Source organism: Vanacampus margaritifer, chromosome 3, assembly GCF_051991255.1.
Source record: "Vanacampus margaritifer isolate UIUO_Vmar chromosome 3, RoL_Vmar_1.0, whole genome shotgun sequence".
Taxonomy (NCBI): Eukaryota; Metazoa; Chordata; class Actinopteri; order Syngnathiformes; family Syngnathidae; genus Vanacampus; species Vanacampus margaritifer.
Genome location: NC_135434.1, coordinates 2788518 through 2812097, shown reverse-complemented (window position 1 = coordinate 2812097; position 23580 = coordinate 2788518). Strand labels below are relative to the sequence as shown.

At 39.4% G+C, this 23580-nt stretch overlaps 2 protein-coding genes and 1 long non-coding RNA gene across 26 annotated transcripts in view; 2 read left to right on the top strand and 1 right to left on the bottom strand.

Moving 5' to 3' along the window:
* camk2b1 (calcium/calmodulin-dependent protein kinase (CaM kinase) II beta 1) overlaps window positions 1–11664 on the top strand; it is a 38161-nt gene extending 26497 nt beyond the window's left edge. For all 24 annotated transcript variants that reach the window (XM_077560639.1, XM_077560636.1, XM_077560630.1 and 21 more), the window contains 5 exons: window positions 62–110; window positions 7361–7436; window positions 7526–7620; window positions 8390–8626; window positions 9757–11664. In XM_077560639.1, coding sequence (XP_077416765.1) covers window positions 62–110; window positions 7361–7436; window positions 7526–7620; window positions 8390–8622 — 453 coding nt within the window. In that variant the 3' untranslated portion in view covers window positions 8623–8626; window positions 9757–11664. The remainder of the gene's footprint in view (window positions 1–61; window positions 111–7360; window positions 7437–7525; window positions 7621–8389; window positions 8627–9756) is intronic.
* A 575-nt stretch (window positions 11665–12239) lies between these two features.
* Window positions 12240–14439, bottom strand: LOC144048586 (retinol dehydrogenase 14). Its single transcript, XM_077560721.1, has 4 exons — window positions 14029–14439; window positions 13300–13542; window positions 12857–13159; window positions 12240–12764 (listed from the first exon to the last, which is right to left on the bottom strand). Exons 1-4 carry the CDS (start codon window positions 14147–14149, stop codon window positions 12505–12507), a joined length of 927 nt encoding a protein of 308 aa, XP_077416847.1. The 5' UTR covers window positions 14150–14439; the 3' UTR covers window positions 12240–12504.
* On the top strand, window positions 14424–18784 carry LOC144048616 (uncharacterized). Its single transcript, XR_013293381.1, has 3 exons — window positions 14424–14648; window positions 17944–18106; window positions 18235–18784. It is a non-coding gene; the product is annotated as an uncharacterized LOC144048616 (long non-coding RNA).
* Window positions 18785–23580: the final 4796 nt, after the last annotated feature.

Genomic DNA, 23580 nt, shown 5'->3' with positions numbered 1-23580 from the left:
TGAATTGTTCCATCCAAAATTGCTGTGTATTTATTGATGTGTTTGCGCGTATGATCTCCAGGAATCGTCGGACAGCAGCAACACCACCGTGGAGGATGAAGATGTGAAAGGTGAGGCCGCACACACTCCCACTTGAACACGCGCGACCTACAAACACACACACACACGCGCGCTGTTCTTAATGTTTTGTCCCTGTAGGAGAGCTAAATAAACAAAACGCATGTAAAACCGAGTGGCAATGCAAATATACGACAAGTGCAGGCAACAACACAGACGGTAAGCGAATGAATTTGAATTGTTTACCCAGGGGCAAGTTAGCCATTGGATTTGTTGACTTAAGCACTCTAATGGTCTAATGGCCACCTTAACAGGCTTGACAGGTGCCACAAATGGAGTCCAACTGACTCCTAGTGGTGCTCGGAGGTACTGTGCTACACAATATGTGCATGTGTGCAACAGTGTTGTGCTGGTTACTAAAAAATAGTAACTAGTTACATTTACTGGTTACTTCATTTTAAAAGTAACTCAATTACTCTGATGATTACTTAAACAGAAAAGTAGTTACTTAAAAAAAAAAAACATACACTGCTCCTTTATGCTCAACTAAAGTAAAATATTGAGTGTGTTTCCATGTGAAAAAGCTCGTCTTGCACTTGCCTTGACTCTCCATGACTGCCAAATCCGATGCCTGCCCACAATGCGTCTTCTTCGTTTGTACTGTAGCGGCAAACCATTGTAACAGGGATGTGATTTTTCCGCTAATTCGCGGAATTCCGCTTTTTTTTATCTCCCCCCCCCAAAAAAAAAAAAATTAGATTTTTTATTTATTTTTTTTTTTTAGTAGTAGTTCATTGTGTATGCACATGACTCCGACAGATAACATCTTCTGCTATAACAAAGACATTTGTGGTATGCTCTAATATGAGTTACTTTTCATTTGGTCATGATACAATTATTTGTTCATGAAATTTGAACCCCTCAACATTATTTATGTGTTAACTTAGTAATCACATTAGTTAGATATGATGATATTCTCAGTGATAGTTTTTAAAAGCAAAGGCAGTCCAATGTTTTTGAATGTGACTGATTTTGAGTTGACTAAAACTGCCATTTTATATGGGATAGTTCAATATACATTGAAAATTTATGCTGTTGTTTTGTCTATTTCTTTGTCATGTGAGTGCATTGAAAGTACTTAAAAACACAGAAAAGCCCTGGACCTAGCTGGGTGCCAGCGGCCCCCAGACCCCCGGCTAAATTTTCAGATAATTTCACTTTGGTCAAATCACATCCCTGATTGTAAACAGGAAGTAGTACAGTACACATGAGCCATCTATTCGTTATTTGATTCTGAACCGCTTATTCTCACGAGTGTCGCAAAATCAACCGACTCGCGCACCATATTGTAGCTGTTAAAAAGTATTGCGTTTGAGTATTAGTTATTGGAAAAAGTGACTAAGTTACAGTAATGCGTTACTAGTAACTAGTTACTGCCCAACACTGGTGTGCAAAAGCGAGATTGTTTACAGAAGCAATTATGACCACTAAATTTAATTGAAAACAAATGCAGTAAATCTCGATGACTCATCACCATTTCGATTACCAACACAAATATTTTGTGCCGTACCACTTTTGGGGCCCTTCTATTGTGCTACTATCACAGTGGTTCGGTACCAAAAAGGCGGAGCTATACAGAGTGCACTGTGTTGGTTAATGGACAGAGACTTTCCAGAAGCGATCCCCGGCTGCCCAATTAGCTGGATTTCCTCTCCCAAAGTAGACAAACGTAAGCACTGCATTTGCAGCGCATGCACGTGCGGTTATTGTTTTTCTCAACCGGCACGCACCTCCGCCGCATCTGAGCTGACTACACTGCGTCTAAACGAGGTCACAGATGTATGATTTGGGCGCCAAGCGTGCAGAACAGAATGTGCGCTTCTTCTTCCTCCTCCTCCTCCTCCTCCTTCATCCTACTTCCTTTTCAAGGCTTTGCAGCTTTGTCACCAATTCCCTAGCAACCTTGGCCAAAGCCATCCTGCCGCGTTTCGTCTCCTCAGCATCATCACAAGGAGTGTTAATCCTTCTTAACATCCTTCTGGTAGAATCCTACCAAGGGGTGATGTTTGGATTGCTCCACAGTCTTGGGGAGATTTCACAATGCGTGATGGCATTTCCTGTTTTCAACAGATTCAAACGCAGAACAAAATGTTTGTCACATTTAGAACAGGTGTGTTATTGCTTCCCCCAGTCCAAACACTATGCAGATTGGAAATGTGTGACTTTCAGCGCTAAAGACCTCAGACTACTTTTCTCACCGGAAATTTGTTTTGACAATTATTAGCGTTGACTGTTGTGGTTTCTCTCAAACTACATCAAGAGCAAAATGTTTGTTTCATCGGACACAGGTGTGCTATAACTTTTCGCAGCACAAACACTTTTTGGCTGGGAAATGATCTTTTTCAGGATGAACGGGTTAGTACTTTTCTCACTCAATAACAAATAGCGTTGCCTGTTGTCAATTATTCGGGAAAAAATAAAGAACAAAATGTTTATCTCATTTGAGGCAGGTGTGCTATTACTTTACTCAGCCATAACACGTTGCAGTTTGGAGATAATGTGACTTTAACTCATTCACTGCCATAAATTCATTTTAAAAAAGATTATTAAAAATTAGGGGTGACGGGCGATTAAAATGTTTAATCGTAATTAATCGCATGACTTCAATAGTTAACTCATGATTAATCACAAATTTTATCTCTGTTCTAAATGTACAATAAAAAATATAGGTTTTCTTACTCTTGTTAACAAAAGTGGAAAAACATGTTGAACTAATAGAAATAGTTCAAATGAATTTTTGACGTTTGTAGCCGTCAATGGCAGTGAATGTATATATATATATATATATATATAAAAAAAAAAAGATTATTAAAAATTTAGTGTGTAAGGTGATTAAAATGTTTTAATTGTAATTAATCACATGATTTTACTAGTTAACTCACGATTAATCACAAATTTTATCTCTGTTCTAAACATGTTGAACTAATAGAAATAGTTCAAATGAATTTTGGACGTTTATAGCCGTGAATGGCAGTGAATGAATAAAAAATAAAATAAAAAAAGATTATTAAAATTTTAGGGAGTAAGGTGATTAAAATGTTTTAATTGTAATTAATCACATGACTTCACTAGTTAACTCACGATTAATCACAAATTTTTATCTCTGTTCTAAATGTACAATAAAAAATTCTAGGTTTTCATACTCTTGTTAACAAAAGTGGAAAAACATGTTGAACTAATAGAAATAGTTCGAATGAATTTTTGACGTTTGTAGCCGTCAATGGCAGTGAATGAAAAACGAAAAAAAGATTATTAAAAATTTAGTGCGTAAGGTGATTAAAATGTTTTAATTGTAATTAATCACATGACTTCACTAGTTAACTCACGATTAATCACAAATTTTATCTCTGTTCTAAACATGTTGAACTAATAGAAATAGTTCAAATGAATTTTGGACGTTTATAGCCGTGAATGGCAGTGAATGAATAAAAAATAAAATAAAAAAAGATTATTAAAATTTTAGGGAGTAAGGTGATTAAAATGTTTTAATTGTAATTAATCACATGACTTCACTAGTTAACTCACGATTAATCACAAATTTTTATCTCTGTTCTAAATGTACAATAAAAAATTCTAGGTTTTCATACTCTTGTTAACAAAAGTGGAAAAACATGTTGAACTAATAGAAATAGTTCGAATGAATTTTTGACGTTTGTAGCCGTCAATGGCAGTGAATGAAAAACGAAAAAAAGATTATTAAAAATTTAGTGCGTAAGGTGATTAAAATGTTTTAATTGTAATTAATCACATGACTTCACTAGTTAACTCACGATTAATCACAAATTTTATCTCTGTTCTAAACATGTTGAACTAATAGAAATAGTTCAAATGAATTTTGGACGTTTATAGCCGTGAATGGCAGTGAATGAATAAAAAATAAAATAAAAAAAGATTATTAAAATTTTAGGGCGTAAGGTGATTAAAATGTTTTAATTGTAATTAATCACATGACTTCACTAGTTAACTCACGATTAATCACAAATTTTTATCTCTGTTCTAAATGTACAATAAAAAATTCTAGGTTTTCATACTCTTGTTAACAAAAGTGGAAAAACATGTTGAACTAATAGAAATAGTTTGAATGAATTTTTGACGTTTGTAGCCGTCAATGGCAGTGAATGAAAAACGAAAAAAAGATTATTAAAAATTTAGTGCGTAAGGTGATTAAAATGTTTTAATTGTAATTAATCACATGACTTCACTAGTTAACTCACGATTAATCACAAATTTTATCTCTGTTCTAAACATGTTGAACTAATAGAAATAGTTCAAATGAATTTTGGACGTTTGTAGCCGTCAATGGCAGTGAATGAATAAAAAAAAGATTATTAAAATTTTAGGGCGTAAGGTGATTAAAATGTTTTAAAAATTTGTTGTCAAGAGATACAAACTGGGTACTTTTAACTTTTTTTTATTTTTTTTAAGAACCCCCTACCCTAGCTACCAACTTGGTTCACTCCCCAGAGCACCTTGGGAGGAGGGGGGTTTAAGGGTCAGAGGGTGTGTGTGTGTGTGTGTGTGTGTGTGTGTGTGTGTGTGTGTGTGTGTGTGTGTGTGTGTGTGTGTGTGTGTTCTTAATTTAGCCTCAGTGGCAGGAAAGCGGCAGCCAGGGAGGTGTCAAAAAAGCCGCCCAGAGATTTTGCCGCTCGTCTGGCATCCACTTTCAAAAAGGCGCAGGACTGCGCTCCCGATACAGGACCGCACTCCACACCCAGGTGCTCTCGAGTGAGTGGATCGCGGGAACAGTAGTAGCGGGCGGTGTTGGTCGGATCTTGTCAAGTCAGTAAGGGCAGGACAGCTGCTTTGTAATCCAACACGTACGCTGGATTTCGGAGCCGCTCTGGTTATTCCTAGGCCGGAAAACACATGTAAGTCTGTTTTAGCGTCGTGGCATAGCTGACGTCTGGATGAAAAATGTCTTGTTTTAATCCCTGGGCTCAATGCTGGACATTTTGAGTCTTTGTCTCTTCCTTTTTGTGTCAGCAAACTCTTATTGGTTCTGAAATATTGGACTTTTCCCACACTTCTTAACCCAAGACTTTTTGTTCTGGGCCTATAGTAGGCTCATTTTAACTGTGCTTGAAGATTGTGAGATTGTGAACAGATGAGGCACAAGTGCCGTCTGGTATCAGTGGACTCGGCTCAACTCACTTCACAACAAGCAAGTTTGTCAGATAGTGAACAATTCTTTTTTTTTAATTTTTTTTTTTTTTTAAGGAGGCTTCAAGCATTTAGCCACTTCCAATTGATGTTTGTCAAACAAAATAAATATTTAAAACAGCCACCTACCCTCTTTGACTGCCAGACGTTTTCAGAAACAGGTTGTCCCCAGTGCCAGCCGATTTTAAGCATTTTGACTGATCTTTCAAGGTCCATAGAAAATTATGTGTTTGGACTATGGAAACACACATACTACCAAATGAAAGATTGGACTCTCATCTTTCATCAGAAAAAAAAGTTTGTTTCTACCTTATTCCGTTTTTGAGTAATCAACAATAGAAAATGGTTAGTTTCACCTCTGTTTTGAAATAAACGTCTTTTAACGTCTTTGGGACTCCTCCGTATGATTTTACTAAACGTTATTTAACGTTTTTGGCAGTCAAAGAGTTAATGCTAACTATCAATGAAAACATTACAAATGGGCTAAAATAATATAAAGTGCAATTTTCCTAAGGGAAAAACACATTACAATTTTATTTTATTTTTTTATTATTTGTTTTTTTGGGGGGAGGGGTGGGGCGGTACCTACATATTGTACTAATTTTACACGTCAACATGTTGACATTTAATTCCGCAGTATTCCCACCCAATCCGTTTTCCACTACTTGTGCGTCTTGTCATCTTTTTCCCTGTGTATTTTTCGCGTGTGCGCTTTGTGAGTCCGCCAGCGCAGCCTTGACACAAGAGCAGCCCTCAAATCCCTTTAACTGCCTCCCATGTTTATTATTAGGTAAACATATATCCATCATAATGGTATTTCCAAGGTTAAAAAAAGAGGGCATTTCTTCTCATCCGCGTTCTAATCCTCCTCCTCCTCACACCCACGCAGAGTTCGGTCCTAACTCGGCGGCTCCCCCTCAAGGCCGTTTGTGGAATAGGCCAGCGTTGCGGCACGTTTGCATTGATTTGCGTCCTTCCTCCACCCAGCCGCCGCAAAGTTCGCCGAGCTGCTGGGCTCCGTGCGCGGGGGCTCAGGTCTCACTTCGGACGCAGAAGGCCCGCCCGCATCGCCGCCCCCCCAACCCAAGCCTTGGTCCGCCCCTGCCGCCAAACCCTCGGCTCCCCCGCCCACACACACACCCGTTGTCCCCATGCAGAGTAAGTGGGCGAGAGCACAGTCAGTACATTTGCATGCAGATGAATTATAACATGGCGATAAATTACTGCTCCTTCCCAAGATGTTTAATATTGAAACATTTTTATATTACAACTGTTTGTTTCCTACAATTTGACTTAGAATGCATGTAAATGTACTGACTGTAACTTGAACAGGGGTGTGTAGACTTTTGCAATTGCATACTGTATGTCCCTCCTCATGGCGTCTTGCCCAGTGTCCCGGCTAACAGACCTGGTGAGCAGCGTTCGCAGGGCGCAACCGGCCCCAGCGCCGGCTCCCGCTCCCGAACCCGACGCCGTCCCGGCTCCGGTTCCGGTTGCCAGGCCGGCGCAAGCCACTTCCCCGCCTCCCTCTCACCCCCCTTCCAGCCCCTCCTCCTCATCCTCCTCCTCCCAGAGTAAGTACGGACTGAGGTTTTGGCGTGCAGGCATGTCACTGGTTGCGCTTGGCCAGGACGGCATTGTGGGCAGAATTGCATCGGGTTCTTCTTCGGGGGTTGATGCATCGCTCGGTTGTTTGGGACGGAGCGCTTTGAGGTGTTGACATGAGGAAATAACTGCGTGTGTGTTTGTTGTCATGACGATGAGCAAGTGGCCTGTTTTTGGGTCGACTCCGCCACCAGTGCATCCTCTTCCGGTTTACTCCTCGGAAACAACGCGGTACGTTCACCGTGGGAATCGACTTTTGAAGTTTGAAAACTAACTGCAATGCATACCAGTCTTTTAGATTATTATTAATCGGTTGATATTAGCTTTTAAAAGTTTCATTGTTGAAATCGTGCGAGATTACTTCACGTAATCATTTCAACCCTAGAAGAGCAAGCAGGACAATCCCAGCATCTATTTTTCTTTTCTTTCTTTTTTTTTATTTTTATTTTTTTTTAACGATGCTCCCTTCACTTTTCAGCCCGCAAACAGGAAATCATCAAGATCACCGAGCAGCTGATCGAGGCCATCAACAACGGAGATTTCGAGGCTTACGCGTGAGTCAGCCTGCTCGTGACGTTCAACCTTTTTACATTTTATGACCTCATGTGATTGTTTTTTTTTTTTTTTTTTTCTCTCTCTGCAGCAAAATCTGCGACCCGGGCTTGACTTCCTTTGAACCCGAGGCACTGGGCAACCTGGTGGAAGGGATGGACTTCCACAGATTCTACTTTGACAACCGTAAGACTGTTTTGTCAACATCACTTCTTTGAAAAGTAATCATGTATGACAACATACAGTCAGTTTGCTCAGTCGGTCTTAACTCATTGGTTAGTTGATCATTTTGTTACTTAGTTAGGCAGGAAGTCTGTTGTTGAGTTAGTCAATCTGTTAGTTAGGAAGTCTATTAGTTTTGTCATTTAGACAGTCTTCTAGTTTGTTAGTTGCTGTTTTACACTGCTAGTTAGATGGACAGTTTACTTGTTTATTTGTTAAACTGTAAGTCTGTTAGTCACTGTTTGGTTAGTTAGTATGTTAGTAAGTTTGACAGACTGTTAGTCTTATTGTCAGCTCATTCATTAAACTGTCAGTCTGTTTGTTGGACAGTTTTTTGGGGGGCTGGTTAGCTAGTTAGTAAGTCAGTTTAGTCTAGTTAAGAAGTCTGTCCATTTGTTCTGCAGTTTTTTGTGAGTTAGTAAGTAAATCAGTTTGTTCATTCATAAGGTACTTCGGCAGTCAGTTTGTTGGTTGGTTAGCAAGTTAGTCTAGTTAGTTCATTAGAGGTCAATTTGTTTGGTAGTTCATTCATTAGTTAGTCATTCTGTTTCTTAGTTAGTCAGGCAGTTAGTCTGACCATTAGTTAGACAGTCTGTTAGTTTGACAGAATCTTAGTTTGATCATTAGTTAGTCGTTCTGTTAGTAAGTAAGTTTTTCATACAGTCATTCTTTTGGTTCCTTTGTTATTGAGGTATTATTAAGTGATACTGATTGTAATAAATGTGCGGTCCAGTGCTGTCAAAAAACAACAAGCCGATCCATACCACCATCCTGAACCCTCACGTGCACCTGATTGGCGACGACGCCGCCTGCATCGCGTACATCCGCCTCACGCAGTTTGTGGACGGACAGGGTCGGCCGCAATCCAGCCAGTCTGAGGAGACCCGAGTGTGGCACCGCAGGGACGCCAAGTGGCAGAACATACACTTCCACTGCTCCGGAGCTCCTGCCGCACCGCTGCAGTAGTCGGGTACAGTACCCGTCGGGTCCTCACCACGACTAAAGCATGTCACGCGGTCGAGCGCAGGCCTCCACCAAGGCACAAACTATCTTTCCGTCCTTTTAACTAGCCAGCTAGCCATGAGTTGAGGAAGGTTGTTTTTGAGTAATCATACTCACTAACTGTTTGTAGCTAGAGGACAACTGGACTGACTGACCGACCAGATACTAGTTAGAGGATGGACTCAACCCACTAACGAGGTTGGACTAACTGACTGATTTCTTAGGGAAATAATGATCAGACTGACCGACCAACCCTTTAACTAGTCAATAAGTCAGTCAGTCATCCTTGTTAGTCCGTTTTTTTAGCTACTGTGCTGGTTATTTAATCAGTTACTAACTCCCCAGTCAGCCAGTCTGTTTTCTAGCTAGCTAACTAGTTAGTCAACCAATCAGTCTGATTGTCCTCTAACTAGCTAGTTAGCCACTCCGTCTTGGACTTACTTAGTCAGTCTGGCAGTCAGTCATATCGAGGTTGCAAGCTAGTTTATCAGTTAACTTATCAGCCCGTCCACCTGTCTGTCCTCCAGGTAGTTGGTTAGTCAGCCTGTCAGTCAGTCTAGTCTTCATGTAGCCAGACAGCAAAGTTTGTCAGTCAGTCAGTCAGTTCTCTAGCTACCAATTGTCACTCCAGTCATTCTCAAGCTAACTAGCTACTTAATCAGACCATTAGTCCATCTGTCTGTCCACACCCTTGCTAATCTGATTGTCCTCTAGATAGATAGCTAGCCAGCCAGTCCGACAATTTTCAAGTCACACGCAATTAACCTAGTTACAGTAGTTGGTTAGCTAGTTAGTAGGATTATTCAAAATGACTTTCATGGGCCACAATAGCGTGCATTCATTTTTGGTTCGGGACCCGATACAATTATTTTCACTTTTCCGTCTTTGAGTCACTATAATGTGAAATGATTGGATTAGTCCAGCCCGGAATCAAAATGGCGTTGTCTGTCATCCTCTCTGAACCAGGAAGTAACTTCCTGGTTAAGCAAACGGATGACATTTGGGCCTTGGTGGAGGTACTGTGCTTTAGCCTGTTTAGTTAGCTTAGCAATGATGATTTTTTTTTTTCCTCCTAAGAATATGATTTTGTTTGTTCAGGTGTGCAGCAGAGAGAGTCTCTGTTTATTTTGTCAGAAGGGAGGAAGAGGATGAAGAGGAGCGTCACAAGTCGGAACTTTAACAGAACTCTTCCTCACACAAACACACACACACACACGCACACGCACACGTTTGTGAAGCCTCACTTGTGTCACTGCACTGGAAACACTATGTCAAGTTTCAAGTCCTTATTCTAATGAATTCTACTCTTACACATTTGTATACAGTTTGTCATTTGTAATAAGAAAATGATTGATGCCAGTGGTTTTTAGTGTAAGGACTTGTTTTGTTTTTATTAAGGACGCATGCACCCCAGTGGCTATTCAGTGGAACATTAGACGTCGATACACAGTTGCTTTATTTTTTGTAATTTGCTTATTATGCTGTTTGTTAGTCATGACGCTCGCACCCCGACTCATCATGGCTTTTGGGTGCTTTATATTTGAATGTTTTTTTTTTGTTTTTTTTTACATTTATTTAAATTTCCTTTTTTTGTGAGGGTTAGGGTGTCATTTTAGGCCAGTGTCTTCCCATGAAAAATTATGAATATTTCTAACGTGTAATAGGTGAACGAGTCATGTGCCAAAAATGAAAAACTGCCCCAAAAAAAAAAAATTATTCATAAGAGTGTCATTAATATATTTGAACAAATAATCCAAAAAGGTATCATTTGTGTTTTTGTTGTCTTTGATCCTTACGTAAAAGTATTCAGTCAGTTTATTGGAAGGGGGCCGCTTTTGTTTTGTTTTTTTCTCCTCAGGTCGTATTCATGGTTGCATATTTATATTTTGACTAAGTGTCATTTAAAGGGACATTGCAGCATTTTCAAAGGGAGCACTTCCTCCTTTTGTCTCATTAGCATGTTAGCTGTTTCTACAGTGAAGCGATATCCAATCTAAAATGCTTTTTTTTTTTTCTTTTTCTGCGTCACCTTTCCTATCGCAACTTGTTCAACTTTTTAGGGAGTCGTGGCAAGAGCCGTCTGAATTTTCAACCATGTCCAAAAACGAAGGTTGAGGTAAGGTGAGGTCGAATCGGTGAAGGTTCGCTGTCACATCTCCAAATGTTCAATTCGTCTTGAATGTAAGACTTTCAGGGATTATTGGTCTTTGTCAGGGCAAGATTCACAAACTTTATTGACTCTGGACTTCCGTAGTCCCCCCCACCGATCGCGTCGCAACCCCTGACCCCCACAAAAAAAAAAAAGAGAAAATAATGACTATCAGCATGTACAATCCAAGTGTGTTGTTCTTTCTTAGTGTGTTTACAGTATAAGACTCACATTGGCTATGTTGGGAATCATTCACTCATTCCCTACTAAGAACTTTAAGAGGAACTTTCTAGATCACGCAAAAGTCCACTATACTGTATTGTATATAAATCCCTACATAGCGATTAGGGTTACTATAGGGACTTTTTAGATGACCATCTTGGACCACTAGATGCCCAAAACGTTATCCAAAAATCTGAAATTGACCACATTTTGGCCTGACAGCTATCTTCGCAATACCACCACCTTTTTTTGGCTTACCTGTATTTTCTCTGCATTTTAAGCGCTAATTATATATAAATAAATAGCTATTTTTGTCTCCAGATGATCTAACGCAGATGAATATATATAAAAAGTGATGATTTTACGGTCACCAGTGAAGCACAAAAACCACAAGCAACTTCCCATCCTTACCACTTGATGGTGGTGCGTTCGCTTGCCATCAGTTTTTTTTTTCTCGTGTTTTCTACCTTGCAGCTTGTGTGTTTTTTTTTCCCCCTCCTGTTTTTCTTCTGTGCAATACAATGGCGCTTTTGTGCTCTTTTGTTGTATTCTGCCGTGCTACTTTTCTGCTCTTGCTTGGACAACTTTGTGCTAAAAAGGTGTTCTCAATAAAATGACAACGTTGACAATAGAAAGTGGCAACTGCTTGCTTTTGTCAATGGTTCATTTACTCGACTCTCAAAAGCAGACATTACTTTTGTATGAAAGCATTTTTTTTACATGAATTTATTAAATATTTCCACCCAAAATGACTTATACTTAATGCAACAAAACAAAAACAAAATATATATATATATATATATATATTGTTTATAATAAAAAAATTGTTTGTGTACGTATAATATGCATAATTTTTTGGGCATTTGTTATATTGCTATATTTTTATTTTACTATCACATATTTATTACTATAATTATTTTGTTCTTGTTATAAAATAATACTGTGTTTTTAATACATATTTTAGTTATTGAAATTGTAATATACTGTATTTTTATGCTATATTGTAATATTTACCAATGTATGTAAAATTGAAATACATGTTTTTTTGCTTTCTATGTGGTACATAATATACCTTTTTATCTGTTTTAATTATATCACCGTAAACAAACATGAAAATTTGATAATTGTAGCCTGTTTAAATGTCAATATGTAATACATACAAATAAAACTCAAAATAATACAAAATCAAAAAAAAAATAATAATACAACCAAGTATTTAAAATGTTTATTTATAAAAATAAAAGGTGATTTGCTCAAGTAGATGCCACTTGGCTTAACATTATGGTTAAAAATGCTATAACCAATCATATTAATTTTTCAATTAAACTATAAATACTGTTACTTATTACAAAATGTATCAAAGGAAACTTGTGGTTGACTGACCCAATTGAATAATTCACAATAACTTACATTCATGAAAATCATGCGGAAAATGTAAAAAAAAAATTAAAAAAAAGTAAAAGAACAAAAAAGCATCACGCCAGTTTGACGAGCCTTTCGCTGGCCTCCCACAGCTTCTTGGCCACGCCGGCGTCGCGGGCGAACGGTCGCAGGGTGGCAGCCCGGCAGTCCACAAAGTATCCGCCGCCCTGATTGGCCGCCTCGTCCGACACGGCGCAATAGACCACGGTCTGAGCGCCCGCCTCGCAGGACACCGAGAACATCCACATGATGACCCGCATCAGAGCTCGGAACAAAAACGAAAAGTGGCACGTCCACTCGCTCTGCACGAAGCCTGCGGACAAAATAACAAGGAGGCGCCGTTAGCATGGCGTTAGCACACTTGCCTCCTTTCGATAACACGATCGCGTACGAAGCGCGTCTCACCCGGGTGCACGGCGTACGAGGTGACGCCCTTCCCTTGCGTGAGGCGGCCCAGCTCGTGGCTGAAGTAGACGTTGGCCAGCTTGCTGCGGCAGTAGGTGAAGAAGGGCAGTAGGTTGTAGTTGAGGTCCTGGAAGTCCAGCTTCTGGTACTTGTAGCTGGAGCAGGTGAGCGTGACCACGCGGCTCGGGGCGCACTCCTTCAAGCGGCCCAGCAGCAAGTTGCTGAGCAGGAAGTGGCCCAGGTGGTTGACGCCCAGGCACATGCTGAAGCCGTCGTCCGTCCAGTCCAGGACACCCGGCATGGCTGGATACAATGATTTGGACAGTTGACATCATTGTCAAGAGGTATACGCCTTCACTTGCCGCTTGTGAGTCTTGCTGCCTTTTCCATTTTGCCTTCAGAAAGTCACATGGTCAGTTCGTGCTCCTTAGCCATGAACCCACCTGCGTTATTGATCAAGATGTCAAGCCTCTTCTCCCGCTGCAGGAAGCTCTTGCAGAAGTCGCGGACAGAGCGCAGGTTGGCCAGGTCCAGATCCATGCGGACCACTGCCAGGCTATGACTGCGGAACTTGATCTCCCGCAGCGCTTTCTCCGCCCTGTCCGCGTCCCGGCAGGCGACCACCACGCGGGCGCCTCTCATGGCCAACGCTACGGCCGTCTCCTTGCCGATGCCGGAAGTCCCCCCTGCCGTGGGGTCAATAAAAGAAGGACATTCAATTAAATCCATTTCACACATATAAAATTGCACCCCAAATATTGTTTGACAACAAACAGGTCTAAAAAGTGAAATACAACTGAACTGTACTACTTTAAAGTTATATGTGGGAACTACGGGTATACTTAACATAAGTAGTTAATATGGTGTAAATCAACATAATTATACAAAAAACGGTCAACTTTTTTACAGTGAATAAATAGTCAAAATATTTGCTAAATGTTTTCAGTGACAAAGCAAACAATTATTAATATTAGTGTGAAAAAATGTGTGATACGTGGAACATTCCATTTTAACAAAATAAAAAGTGAAATATTTTGTAACATTAGTTATAAAAATCGTGACACATTTTCAAATTATCAATGGAAAAATGCAATAATCTTAAGAAAAGGTGCGTTGTTGAGTTTAGAAAATTGAAATAGTACAAGAAGTAGGTTCCAATTGCTGTAATTTACCAGTAATAAGAACCGTTTTGCCGTCCAGTCGTTTGAAGTCGTTGCAGTAGCGTCTCTTTTTCATCCATTTCAAGAGAAAAAAGACGGCCAAAGAGGCGATCACGGTGTAAAGAAGGTACATTTGGACACAAGTCAAATCAGGTAAGCTAATTACAATGCTAGGCTGTTAGCATGATAGCTCACGAGACCCGTAAAAATCTCCTTTTTATTCCCCCGCGGTGTTGCCCTTCAGCTGGGAATTTGCCAGATGTAATATCATCCTAATTAAAGTGCTCGAAATATTTGTAATTATTATTTCTTAATTCATTCTCATCGGACATCGGTCGATGGCAAGTAGCTAGAAGTGCGCATGCGTCACTGCTGTGCCGCAATGCATCATGGTAGATGGCGCCGGTACCAATCGTGACTCAGCGTCACTGTCAGGTCTACGGTACTATTTTAACCCACATTTTCTGCTACTAAAAGCTTCACTTTTTTATTTCAAATATAAATTAAATACGTTTAGACGTTTAAAGAAGGTTATGTGTCGTTCGGAAAAAAAAGACGGAGAAACGAACTCTTGAACGTCATTTGACACAAAACCATGACGCAGCATTTCTCACGACAACTTGGTGAGCAAGGTAAGGACATCGTGAATTTTAAGAAAGCAATCAGATTGTGTCGATTAAATGTAATCACTTTTGTACACGGATGGTACTTAGACCAGAGTGCTCTCGTTAAAAAAAAAAACTTGATTTTTCACAACAATAATCTTAATTTTACAAGATTAATGTATGTGTGCTTCTGAGAATTAAATCAGGGTTTTCTGAAACTGTTGTATTTACATAGGGAGTTCAATGTATTTTTTCTCCCACAAAAATAACAATCTTATTAGAGCAAAGTAAATGTTCAGTTTGGTTTTTTTCAGGGAGAAAATCCTAACATCACGAAAATAAAAGCAGATACTCCCAGATATTTTTCTTATAATAAATAAATAAATAATGATAATATGGGATGGATCTATGTATACATTCGAATAATAATGAAATATGCACAAAATGTGTTTTTGTATGTATATTTATTCGAACGTACATAAAGAAGCTTCAGCCTTCCCCCATTGATGATGATGATGGTCAAAATAGTGTAGCACAATGACGTCACTGTGAGCCCACGTCGTCTATTAATGTCATGATCACAACTTACTGTTTGCCATGTTTTGGCTCTTGACGTCAATTTGTTAAATAAAGCAATAAAAAAAAAGAAGAACGTCATGATCACAAATATAATTGAAGCTTCCAGCCACTAGATGGCAGCATTTCCACACACGTTTTTTTTTTAAATTTTCTTTTTTCTGCTTCAGCCACTTCATCATAGTTACAAAAGTGTCAATGAAATTCCTTGACTGCAAATGTGTTTGTATCTGCAATTTATATATATATATATATATATATATATAGGGAACCCCAATCTCACAAAAAAGTAAAGAAATACATACCTGTATATTTTTGCATTGCAAGAATAAACTTTTTTAACGTATTGAATAAATAGAGTCATAGGGGAGAAAGAAACTCTACAAGGATAAAGAATTATAGTTAAATGTGGATAAAATAAAATTTTGGGTAGTATGGAATGAGATCAAAATGTGTGATAAATGTTTACAGTAAGAGTAAATATAGTGATTTGTTTCTTTTTATTTGAAAACTTACTTGAATTCTTTTTAAATCTCGTAATCATATTCCATGTACTGCTCTCCATATGTCAGCACGAAGTCGAATGCGACAGCCAGAATTTAGTCAAATGAAATGTGGCGACATCTGCATCCGCCCACTCGGCCTGCCGGCTCCAGGGACGCGCAGCGCCAGCGCCAGCGCCAGCCGACTCCCAATGTGGAGGAAGCTGAGACTAATCTCGGGCGACGTCCTCATCTCGCGTCTTCTGCATATTCATAAAGTGCCGCCACAGCGCCTGCATGCCAAATGAGCCCGCGTCAATCTGCCACCAAACCAGTTTGACTTGGTTTGCAGAAAGATTTTCTGCAGGGAAAAAAAAAAAGAAGCAAAATGTCTCCAAACTAAGACGAAATTCACAAGAACAAAGTCCGATATTTTCAGGAAAAAAATATGGATTGCTTTACTTTTGTTTTCGATGGAAACTTCCAATCCGACGCTTGGAATTCCGACACACAGTAGCCGGCCGGGTGCGGTGTTGCCAGGGAGGGAATGCAAATATTGGAGATGATATCAAATGTTTTTGTGTGATAAGAGCGAAGCTGAGGGCGCGTTGGGGGTTTCAGCCAAACACTTTTGGGATTTGCGATAGTGATGTCAGCTCGCAGAAGGTAAACATCGGACAAGGACGTGATCGTTTTCACTTTTCATGTGTTGCTGTTTCGCAACCAAGCAGTTCACTTTTCAAAGGGTGTCGGGGAAGTGAAATCATCCAAAATGGCCGCTTTTGATGGCTTTCCTCAACCTTAAAAGTTCAGTCAAATTCATCCCAGTGGAAATTGACATTTGATAGCAGTAATAGAAAAAAAAATGGCCTTCAAAGCCAATTTCACTTAGCAACGTGTGATTTGGTAGGCATGTCAATCGTATGTAGAGCCACAAACGTCAGCCATTTTGCTTTGAAGAAGCCATTTTGGTCATTTCCTTGAATCCTTCGTTTTCTTTTTTTTTTGTTGTTGTTGTTTAATTTAGCCCAAAAAGCTACTTTCATTTAGCAACGTGAATTAAAAGTAGACCCACAAAAAAATTCAACAAGGCATGCCTGAAAAGACAAGTAACATCAGCCATTTTGTTTTGAAGCAGCCATTTTGACTCCATTTTGGCCATTTCCGTCAGTATTTAGTTTTATTTAGAAAATTCAGCCCACAAAGCCGGTTTCATTTTACAATATGAACTTTGGTAGACTCGTCTATCATGAGTAGACCCACAAAAATGTCTCAAGAAGCCATGCCTGAAAAGACACAGGAAGTCTCCCATGTTACAGTAAAGTTGACATTTCTAGAGGTCCTTCAGATAATCTTATACTAGAGATACTTTGAAAACTCTGCCACCAGTTCCATTTCACTCAGTATGAAATTCAGTAGGCATGTCAAAAAAAGTGTCAACAAGTCATGCCTGAAAATACAGTCAACCATTTTGAGTCATTTTGGCCACTTCTTAGAGTCTATAGTGTGTGCGTGTCTGTGCGTTTTCTTAAATTCATCCCTCAATGCCAGTTTCACTTAGCAACATGAAATAACCGTTTTCTTGAGCCCCAAAAAGTTTTCAGAAGGCATCCCCAAAAAGACAACTGACATCTGACATTTTGCTTTGAAGCAGCCATTTTGAGTTATTTTTCTGAAAATTCTCTTTTTTTTATTTTTATTATTCAGCCCTCAAAGCCAGTTTCACTTAGCAACATGAAATTTGGTAACCGTTTTCTTGAGCCCCAAAAAGTTTCAAGAAGGCATCCCCAAAAAGACAACTTTGACATCTGCCATTTTGCTTTGAAGCAGCCATTTTGAGTCATTTTTCTGACAATCTTTTTATTTTTATTTTTATTATTCAGCCCTCAAAGCCAGTTTCACTTCGCAACATGAAATTTGGTAACCGTTTTCTTGAGCCCCAAAAAGTTTTAAGAAGGCATCCCCAAAAAGACAACTGACATCTGCCATTTTGCTTTGAAGCAGCCATTTTGAGTCATTTTTCTGAATTTTTATTTTTTTTTAATTCAGCCCTCAAAGCTAATTTCACTTAGCAACATGAAATTTGGCAAGGATCTCCATCATGAGTAGACCCACAAAAAGTCTGAAAAGACCAAGCCTCAAGTTACACAAGTTTGATGACTCTCCATAAAAGTCAAATAACTGAACTCCACAAAGGCAGATCTTGATCAAACGTGACCTGAAGATAAAACCAAATGGTCCGTTTTGCTTTTCTGCCTTTCCAGAGTGATAGATTGCTCGTTGGAAAGGTGATCCGGGGCTGTTATCTGGTGCCTCGCTCCAGGTCTTTCCCGCCCATTTCCTTTCCCGCTGGCGGCCTTCATGTTGTGCCAACAAAGAGCCAGGCATTCCGCCTGCATATTTGATACCGCGGCACGGCCCGGACCTGTAAGTCACACTCGTCAATTCCCCTTTGTGAGCGTATCACACAACACGGCGGCTCGGGCGCACTTGCTCGCCGCGTCGCTCCCGGCGGCCGTGCTGGCTAATTAAAGGCTTGTTTTCACATCGAGCAGGCCCGGGATCCGATAGGCCATGAGGCGCACCTGTACCCCCCCCGCTCGCGGCCCGGGGCGGCCCACATCATAGGCAGAGATGAGCGTGCACGGTGGGAAAAAGCTGAAACATTCCTTAAGTGTGAGTGGTCCCGCCCAGAAGCCCCTCAAACAAGTGCAGGCACATTGATTGATCTGACACATCAGACGAACAGTACAGTACAAAAGTGTCGAAGGGGGTCTTACTGGATTTCACATCGTGTTTAGACTCGGCCTCTGGAGGGAAGAAGAAGTCATACCGCGTTGCAGTAGTTTAAGAAATGTGTGTTTTTAAGGGAGGAAAGTTGCTAGATTCGGAGAAATCATGTCGTATATTTATGTTAACAAGTTTCACATCCTGAGGAAAAAAAAATAAAAATGTGGGGGGAAAAATATGTATATATATTTTTTGGAAATAAATTGAAATATTTTAACAAAAAAAGTGTTGCATTTTAAGAAAAACAATTCCTGACCTCTGAGGAAAATTAGTTTTCCCTTTTTTCTATTTTGGTTATAGTTAAAAAAAAAAAAAGATGAACTCATTCACTGCCATTGACGGCTATAATCGTCAAAAATTCATTTGAACTATTTCTATTGGTTTAACATTTTTTCCCACTTTTGTTAACAAGAGTATGAAAATCTAGAAAAAAAAATATTGTACATTTAGAACAGATATAAAATTTGTGATTAATCGTGAGTTAACTAGTGAAGTCATGCGATTAATTACAATAAAAAAATGTAACCGCCTGACGAGATGATTATTAAAAAATTAGGGGCGTTAGACAATTATTATTTTTTTAATTGTAATTAATCGCATGACTTCAATAGTTAACTCACGTTTAATCACAAATTTTATATCTGTTCCAAATGTACAATAAACATTTTTTTCTAGGATTTCATTCTCTTGTTAACAAAAGTGGGAAAAAAATGTTAAACTAATAGAAATAGTTAAAATGATTTTTTGACGTTAATAATGGCAAGTGAATGAGTTAAAAGGTGTAATTTTTAAGGAAAAAAAGTCATAATTTTGAGGAAAATGGTTAATATTCAGGGAAAATAAGTAACATTTTGTTCAAGAAAAATGTTGCAATTTTCTGAGAAAAAAGTTTTTTTTTTTAAAGAAAATACATTTAAAAATATAAAAAAGGCAAGTAATTTTTGTTGCTATTTTCAAGTGAAAGGGTCAGATTTTTAGAGAAATGTAAATTTTCTAGAGATATGAGAGGAAAAAAGTTGCTATGTTCATAAAAAAAATCTATTTTGAAGCAAAATAAGTGCAATTGTCATGGAAGAAAAGTAAAACATTAAAACATTTTAATTATTATTTTTTTGTCTTTTTTTAAGACAGAAAAAAGTTGTATTGGGGAGAAATTTTTTTTTTTTTCAAGCTCCCCCCCAAAAATGTTGTAATGGTGGGAGAATAAAGATATATATTCAAGATCAAATTGATAGATACTCTGAGAATAAAGCTGTCATTTGAACAAAAAAAAAGTTACATTTTCTCTTTTAGAAACCTTGCATTTATTGCATATAAATGTGCCCGTGTGGGGACATTTTGGCCCCAAACAATAAAAAAGAGACTCAATATTGAGACTCAATATTCCAATTAAAAGTGTAATATTTGGGGGGGGGGGGGGAAAGGACTTTAAATGAAACAAGTAAGTTTCAATGTCTTGACATTTTTTCATGGAAGAAAGATTTACCGTGTGGTCAATTGTCCTCGTGATTAAGATGAGGGCGAGCGAGTCGTGCGCGTGCGCGTGCGCTGCAGGTCTCTCCTGACGACGTGCCGCATCGCAAGTGCTACTTTCCTCATGCAGGTTTCCTCTGCAGGTTTGGACAAGTCTGCCTGGCGGATCACCACAGAAATGTCAAGACAGCCCCGGTTTGTGTGAGAGCGTGAAAAATAATTCCAAGCTGTCTGAAAGGGGATTCCGAGAGGATTGAAAGAGGAAACCCGTTTAGCTTGTGAAGGGAAATTAGTCAGGACTTTTCAGCATAGGATCAATGTCACAATGTCACTTTTCATTACCGGTTTTGACAAATTATTCACGTCAGGATATCGCAGATGAGTTTGAATTTGGAACGCATACAAACTGCATCATTAACCATACAGGCCGTGTTTGATTTAACGTCTGCTAGCTTGACGCTAACACATAATGGGAAACCCCATAGACGGCGAACAAAACTAGCATGGATGGCCTGGTATTTCGAAACCTTTAAGTCAAAGCCAAATTGGGTCTCAGTAGCTTCAGCCAAGAAAGTCGTCAACTTGGCCACGTGAGTCATGCCATGGGTAAAGCAACAATGTCCCCCCCTCGACCCCGGGTCCCTTTGCTGCTGTTGTTTTTTTTTCTTCCAAAAGCCGCAAATCTTCTTTGGCGGGAGGCTGGTATAAATATCATCCCGGCCGTCAACACTCACTTTGCATTTGGAGCACATGTGTGCTGTGCAGCGAGTAGAAAGTTTCGTGTTGAACGTCTGCCCTTTTCTTCAACTCATCTTTGAAGGCTGCCAGATTTGGATTTTTTTTTTTTTTTTTTTGGGTGGCTGACGCAAAACCACAACCGCCCCTGACTCCACACACATTTTTTTTTTAAAGCTTTTCCAGTAAACAATGCCTGACATTATGTAGTACGCATCCCAATTAGGATTGTTTGTTGACAGGGTTTGCCAAATTTTATTCAGCCACGGCACATATTTTACTCAAGAAAAATTGGCACATCACCACCAAACAAACATGTCACAAAAAGTACACAGCAATCACCCCGGCATCTTTTTTTTTTATTTAAGTCTTTAAAAACACTTTTAAGACTACAAGCATTGAAACACAATACAATCTCTGTATGTGTTTACAGTAAACAACCCCCCCCACCCCCCAAATCAACAAATTTAATTAACCATCATGATCTCACAATATACATCAATAATAATGTCCAAAGACGTACTTTGTCAAAAGAAACGGAAGCTTTCTGTAGGCGTAAGAAGCAGGATTGAGGAGGATTTGAAAATCAACACTCTTCAGCAAAAACTAGGCTGAGCTTGAAATACTTCCTGTTATCACTCTTCGTCTTTCAAATTTACACATTCAAGAGCAAAGTAAGTCAGCTTCGTAGAAAATGTTGTTATAATTTTGCACTATGAAGAATAGAGCACACTAGTGTTCATTTTTTTATCCACCATTTTAAAATTTTGTCTCAGTTTTAGTCCAGTTCCAATCACGCTTGTTAGTTGTTATCAACCACATTCCGTTTTTATTTAGTCCATTTTTAGTCGGCCATAAACCTAGTCTTAATTTTAGTCCAAAAAAATGTAATTTTATTTTATTTTTGTCTAGACTAAACTAAAACTGAACTTTTTAGTCTAGTTTTAATCATGACAACCATTTAATTAACCTCTGTATTTTTTTTTGTCAACAGATTATGTTGAACATTTCAGATACAAAATGATTTGAAATAACATTTTTCCTCATCTTTTTGATGAAACAACTTCACATTCAATTACAGTATATCAACAAGTGGCTACAATGGCTACGAGCTAGTAAATTAGCCAGCATTAGTTAGTGGTTGGATTAAGATTAGGAGGGTTTTAGTCGAGTCTAGTCTAGTTTTAGTCCGGTGAAAAACGGGCGTTGACGAAATTATTTTTTGTTTAGTTTTCGTTGACGCAATTAACTCTATTGTTTTTGTTTCTGGGTTTTCCACACACTTTGATGTTCTCTGACCACAAAGTCAAATTGTGCCTCGTTCTTGGGACTTTTTATTTTTATTTTTTTTTTTGGGTCTGCTGAGATTTGACTAATCTTTCGAAAGGTGCAAAATTCTCGGCTTTCATGTCGCAGTCGCGGTTTACTCCTGAGGCAGCCGCAACATCTTTTGCTGCTGATTAATGGCTTTAGAGATTAAAATTAATCTAATGAAGAAGCCACTTGCAGATGTCAAATGTGATCTGTCCGTGCCTGTCTGCTGCTTTTTGATGTTTTTTTTTTTTTTGGAAACCATGTCCCTCTGATGTCAAGAAGGACCTGTCAAGTGGTTTTGGATCAGGTCCCTTTTTATTTTTTATGTCTTCTGTAGTTTTGCAGGTGTGCTTAGTCGGCAACTTTCCCACCAGTCATTTTTCAAAAGCAGCGATTAAAGTAAAAGACCTCCACCAAGGACCCTCAATCCCACTTTGCAGCCATGATGTGCCAAATTAATGAAGGCTTTTACTGCCCAAGCCACCAGGGGGCGGTAGCAAGCATCTGGTCCAGTGATCCACGGCAGAATTAAAATTGATGTCAGCGTCGTGTCCCAAAGTTGACCCTCGGCTTCTGTGCCGTATTTTTCCCGGCCCTTCCAACTAAATGGCTCCAGACGTAAACAATCGGTCCCACTTTAGCCCCCCCCCCCCCCCCACTAACCCTTTTTTAACCCCCTTTGAGGCTGCTCGTCATCCCCTGAGGCACTCCGTCCATGCACCGTGCAGTCTGATTTTACACGCCGCGTCATAGTGGGCTTTTTACCGCAGAGTCCTCGCTCCGACCGCACAGATGTTTCTCGCAGAGCGGCACAGGAAGCCATTAAAGAGCCAATCAGTCATGCTCCGCAAGAAGGAAAAATATAAATTCGCTGCAGCTTCACGGAAACTTGTGTTCCATTTGTAGATAAAAAAAAGAAAGAAAAATAAATAGATGTGTGTGTGTGACAGGTACTGACATGGAATGTGGAGGGGCGGGAGATTGAAGTCCACTCATGAATCTCCCGGCTTCCGAGGTAGTATGCATCCCTTTTTCCATGTCAGTACCATTCACACAACCGGGTTACGTCGCAACCTCCTGACACTTCCTCTAAAGCTGAGTAATTCAGAGGTTAACGTGAAGCTGGATACGATATCACGATACGAAAAAGCCTAATTGGGCGTGTCAGCTGATTTGTGATATCACCTGTGTGTTCAAGAGCAGGTGTGGGAATTCCCAATGTCCGCCGACCCCCAGAATGCACCGAGAGAGAAATGTTGTGGCACATTCCTCATTCCTGCTAGTTTTTTTTTTTTAACAAACTTTTTCCCGTCTTTTCTCTGCGTGAAAGGTTCTGACACGGAATTGGAGCCTGAAGCCAACCCACGAATTTGACAGATTCTAGATTTAGTAGTATGCAAGTGTAATAGAGACATAACTGGTTGTTTTAGCCCCTTTCACACTGCCTGTTAGTCCGATTTTTCCTGTGTCACTGTTCTGTGTGAAAGGTACAGAGACTGAATGGAGTGTTGAGGTTACAACACAAATGTCCAAATTTCTGAGGTAGTATCAAAGTTGTGACATAGGCTGGAAATTCGCTTTATAGCCCC

What these genes read in the sequence shown, in the direction of transcription:
- LOC144048586 (XM_077560721.1), bottom strand. Translation starts at nt 14,149, where the DNA reads ATGTACCTTCTTTACACCGTGATCGCCTCTTTGGCCGTCTTTTTTCTC. An exon ending in CAAAACGGTTCTTATTACTG is followed by an intron (nt 13,543 to 14,028) that starts GTAAATTACAGC and finishes ACCCCACGGCAG; the next exon opens with GGGGGACTTCCGGCATCGGC. An exon ending in CATCTTGATCAATAACGCAG is followed by an intron (nt 13,160 to 13,299) that starts GTGGGTTCATGG and finishes CATTGTATCCAG; the next exon opens with CCATGCCGGGTGTCCTGGAC.